Here is a 5,000-nt window from a genome sequence, read left to right as displayed (position 1 = left end):
TCCCGGAAAGGCGCCGGGGCCGGGGCCCCCGGGGAGGCGACGGCGTCGGGGCTGCGGCGCGCGAAGGCCGAGTCCGGGGCGCCGCCGGGTCCCGAGAAGGCCCCGAAGCTGGCCTGGGCGGGCGGCGCCGGCGGCGCGGCGGGCGCGGGCGGCGCGTCCTTGGGCGCCGGCTCCAGTCCCGCGCCGCCCTTGAGCGCGGCCTGCGGCACCAGGAAGCCGAGCGGCTGCGTGATGGGGTAGAGGAGGAAGTGGCCCTTGCCGATCAGGGTCCGCGGCGCGCACGGCAGCCCAGGCGCGAAGTCCAGCCCCGCGGCGGCGGCGGCGGCGTTGGAAGCGGCTTTCCGGCGCGGCGGCGAGTCGGACAGGAGGCTCTCCACGCTGAACGGGCTGGCCTTGGGCAGTCCCGCGGCGCCGCGCTCCGCCGCCGCCACAGCCGCCCCTGGCCCGCACGAGGCCGCCTCCTTGTCCGCAGGGCGACCTGGGCGCGGCTGTGGGCCGGCGCCGCTTCTTTGGCTCGGGTAGAAGGCGGGGTCGCAGGTGCCAGGCGCAGGCGGCTCGCCGGGAGGGGCGGGCGCGGTCCCCACGGCGCCGGAGGCGTGCGCTCCAGGGCCCTTGGCTGCGGGCGGCGGCGGCTCGGGCGGCTCCGGAGAGAGGCCGCCGCCGCCGCTGTCGCTGTCGGAGCTGGGCGCGCTGTGCAGAGACAGGCCGCCGGGCGAGTGCAGGTGGCGGCCCTGGCTCTTCAGCAGCTTCTTCTCGTGCTTGCGCTTCTTCTTCTCCATCTTCTCCAGCTCCTTGCGCGCGATCTCCTCCGGGTCCATGGGCTCGCCGCTGCACGTGGTCGGGTGCGAGTTGTGCGCCGGCCGCCCGGGGCCCTTCTTCGTGTTCTCCTTCTTCCTCCACTTGGCCCGGCGGTTTTGGAACCAGACCTAGAGCAGCCGGATAGGGGAGAGGAAGCCACAATCAGGCGGCGGGGTGGCCGCCGGGGCAGAGGACCTCCCCGCTCCCCCCAGACCGGCCTGCACAACCTCCGCTCGGCCGGGGGCGGGAGTCAGGCCGCACGGCCAGGCGGGCCCGGAGCTGGGCTTTGCCACTGGAGCTGCAGGTTCCAGCGAGCGCCTTTTCCACCCGGAAGGCGCGTAGACAGGGCCTCCCTGCCAGCTTCCCGCTCTGGCTTCTCACCTCGGGGACCTGGGAGCCGCCCCTTCCTTGGGGGGCCGGTCTGGCCCCGGACGGAGGGCGTCGGGTTCCTGGTCCGGAGGCAGAGAGCAAGGACCCTGCTCGCCCTTCCTGGCCGCTCACGGCTCGTGTTCTAAGCAGCCCGCCCGGCCTGGCGCTGACCATCCTGCCGTTGGACCGCTGGGCCACAGCCGCCCTCCACGCCTGTCTTTGGCCGCTTGGAGACTGTGTCAAAGCCCAGATTTCGCGGGGGGCGTGGGGGGGGGGCGGGGAGGCGGATTCCCTTGAAGGGAAATCTGGGTGCTTCCTCGTCCGGAAGGGCCTGGGGAGCCGTACTTGAGTGGGCCTCTGCAGCCTCCCTCCCAAGACACAGCCTTCTTTCTGCAAGCCCTGGACCAGGGCACCAACGGAGCCTTCCCAAACCAGTCGTGCTTGGCCTGGACCACCGGCCAAGGCCGGTGGGGAGGCAAGAGGCGACCACCAGGCCGGGAGAAGAGGCTGGGCCCATCCCGTCTCTTCCACTCTGTCTGCAGTCCTTGTCCTGGGGAGCCACACAGGACATCCGGGGACAGCAGCGCTACACCCTCACTCAACCGCCAGCCACCAAACACACACAGTCAAATCCGTCTGAGCCCCGCGGAATCTCGGGCAGTGCTGCCCTCCCCAAGAGAGCGCGTTAATACGGATTCTTTGTCGCGGACCAACAGAGACTTGCACAGTAGCAGGCCCAGCCTGGTCGCAGGGAGCCTTGTCCATGGGGAGGTCTCCAGCATGAAGCCGAATCCTCCCAAGGCTGTAACCGCCTTTTCCTTCTTTAAAGTTTTTCTTTTTCTTTTTCTTTTTCTTTTCTTTTTTTTTTTTTTTGGTGTGAATTCTGGACTGCCTTGCCAGTAAGAATTAGTCATTATCGTATTAGGGGAGACATGAAGGGGTCTTGACTTCACTTAAGACACTTAGAACAAATTGGATAAAAGGATTTCCAAGCAGAAGAGGTCATGAGAGGAGGTCCAAGCGCAGGACAAACACACCTTTTTAGACAAAGCTATTGGTGATAAACAGGCATTTTGCCAGCGTCTGCCTCAACGCCTAGCACCCACAGCCCCACATTGCACCCCAGACCTGGACCCCACACCGCACCCACTCCAGAAAAAGAGGATTTCTTTGCTCCAGGGAAACATTTAAGTATGCACAAATCATCTTGGAATGTTTAATCCACCAAACTGACACTGTATTGTTTAAAAGAATACCATCAGCCATCTCCAAATGATAGCAAATTTACGGGAATACAGTCATAAGAAAAATATGAGACCAGGGATATTATTAAAAATTCAGACACCTTGTTTCTCCCACTTTCTCAATGTGTTAACTGTTTAAGCTTCTGCCTCTCCTTCCTCAGCATGTCCCCTTCTGCAAAGCGATGAATAAATACATGTTTCCATCTGAATATTTTGCAGGCGCAAGGTAAACAGACTCGTTCGCTCCAGGCTGGGTGACAGAGCCTCGCGCGGGAGGTTGAGGCGGTGTGTGGGAGGGGGGACTGGGAGGGGGGTCCCCTTCCCTCTCTCCTCCAGGTCGGAGCCTTGCCTGTCCCCGGAGACCTCACTTGGCCCGGCCGCCGCCAACCCACCACGCCGCTTCCCGGTTCGGACGCAGCCGCCGTTCCGGAGACTTAGGTGTTGCCGCCAGCCCTTCTCAAGCCACCCAGGCTTTTGGGGGGCGGTTAACCCACCCTGCTGTCCGTGAGGGGCCGAGCCTCAGAACCCCCACCCCTCCACTCTTCCCCAGCAGGCGAGGGCAAAGCGGGCCCGCGGCAAGGGGAAGATATCTCGCCACCTGGAACAAAGGCGTCCCGGCGCGCCCCGAGCCCGGGGTCCGGATGGCGAATCCAGGAGCGACGCCGGGTCTTTACCTGAACTCGGGACTCGACCAGGTCTAGGCGCAGCGCCAGCGCCTCGCGCATGAACACGTCGGGATAGTGGCTCTCGTTGAACGCCTTCTCCAGCTCCTCCAGCTGCCAGCCGGTGAAGTTGGTGCGGGTGCGCCGCCGCTTGCAACCCGGGCTCTCCTTGTCCGGGTCCCCCGAGTCTGCGGGCAGGCACAGGACGCCGCGCGGCTCAGCCACCGGCCCAGGCCCTTCCTCCCGCTACCCGCTGGCCGCCGGGATCCGGGGGTGCGCAGAGACGGCTGCCTAGGGGCCGGCTCTCCTTCGCCAGCCCCGGGCCCCCCAGTGCCTCGGCCCGATCAGGGCCCCCGCCCCCAGCCGCTCTCCTCCCCGCCCGCCCGCCCGCCCGCGGCGCCTACCTGACAGCTTGAAGGGCTGGCCGTCCCCGCCGACCCCGCAGGCGGCCGGCAGCAACGGCGTGGGGTTGACCACCGAGGCGGCGGCGGCACACGAGCCCCCGAGCAGGCCGTCGATGGAGAAGGGCACCGAGGCGGCGGCGGCGGCCGACTGCAGCTGGTGCCCGGCCAGCTCGTACACGTGGTGGTGGCCCAACGGGTAGGGGAAGCCCACCACACCGCCCAGCGAGCCCCCGAACTGGGCATGCGGGTGCTCCAGGAGGCGGCCGTCCATCATCTCGCTCGGGGGGCCGGCGGGGCCGGTGGCGGGGCGCGGGGGCGCGGGCCGGGGCCGGGGCGGGCCAGCGGCGGGAGGCGCGGGCGGCGGCGGCGGCGGAGACAGGGACCCGGAGCCCCACACATGCTTCGCCCGCACTCCGGCGCTTTACTTATCAACATCAAGCTCCCGATAATTAGCCGCGGCCCGGGGAATTTGGGACCAATAAGAAGCGCTAATCGGCTCTGACGTCAGAGGCGTGCTGGGTGCAGGGAAACGTTTTCCATATCGATTGCTAATTATACCTGACATGCACCTCAATAAACAGTATCAGGAACTGTCACAACAAGACGGGCTGGGGGGTGGGGGGAGCAGGCGGGAGGGAGGGAGGGGCCGCCCAGGGACAGGCAGGCGCGGGCTGGGGCCTGGGCCCGGGGCAGGGGCCCCGGCGAGCCCCCCACTTCACTAGGGGCCGGCCCGGAGCCCGCGCCTCCCCCCCCGTCGCCGCCTCCCCGCCCCTCCGCAAATCTCTAATAGATTTCCCTTTAAAACATTCAGCGCCGTGTTGTGGGGATTTTTCACCAGAAATGCTGTACTCTCTGAACCTTTAAAGTGATGTTGCTCCAATTACAGAGAGACATTGAGCGGCAAATAGACTGATCCAATAATAGGAGATTCATCATCCGCTTTTCCGAAACTGTCACATTGAATTTAAAACTACAAGGCTTCTCATCTCTTCCTCTCGGGCTGCAGGCGGCGGGAGAGAAGGAAGGAGGAGGAGGAGGAGGAGAAGGAGGGCGATCCCGAAAGAGAAGAACTACAGATTGTAGCACCCTGTCAATAAACAGGCGTAATTAATGCTCTCTCTGATTGATTGGCAGTCGCCCTATCTACAAAGACAGAGGTGGGGGGCTGCGGAGGCGCCCTGACCCCCATCCCCATAAAGCCTGGGTGCAGAGGAGGAGAGAGAGGTGGGGGGAGGAGGGGAAAAGTAACTTTGGGGTGGGGCCTATCCGCCCCCACCCCCTTACACGCTCGAATAAAAATAAATACATCTGCTCTGACTCGGCCTCTGAAGGATGGAGCTGAGGCACCCAACCCATTTGTTATAATTAAATTATGTTCTCAGAGAAGTGTCACTCCCTTCTCTGCTATAAAATATTGATAGACTCAAAGCTAAATCATTAAAGGATATATTCTTAAATAAGCAGCAAATCAGGATTGTGGGCAGCAAGGAAAGAAATCAGGGGATGTCGGTCCATCTCTCTCC

The 5,000-nt window shown here is 64.0% G+C and overlaps 1 protein-coding gene across 1 annotated transcript in view; it reads right to left on the bottom strand.

Annotated features, from left to right (window-relative positions):
- Window positions 1–4,383, bottom strand: part of UNCX (UNC homeobox) — a 4,931-nt gene extending 548 nt beyond the window's left edge. Inside the window, 3 exon segments of the mRNA XM_030933257.1 lie at window positions 1–926; window positions 3,086–3,261; window positions 3,478–4,383. The exon segment at window positions 1–926 is cut by the window's left edge and continues 70 nt beyond it. Of these exon segments, the coding sequence (XP_030789117.1) occupies window positions 1–926; window positions 3,086–3,261; window positions 3,478–3,751 (1,376 nt within the window). The 5' untranslated portion in view covers window positions 3,752–4,383.
- Window positions 4,384–5,000: the final 617 nt, after the last annotated feature.

This window comes from Rhinopithecus roxellana, chromosome 6, assembly GCF_007565055.1.
Source record: "Rhinopithecus roxellana isolate Shanxi Qingling chromosome 6, ASM756505v1, whole genome shotgun sequence".
In the NCBI taxonomy this organism is placed as follows: Eukaryota; Metazoa; Chordata; class Mammalia; order Primates; family Cercopithecidae; genus Rhinopithecus; species Rhinopithecus roxellana.
The sequence above is the reverse complement of the archived record's forward strand: the minus strand, read 5'-3'. Positions and strand labels throughout refer to the sequence as shown.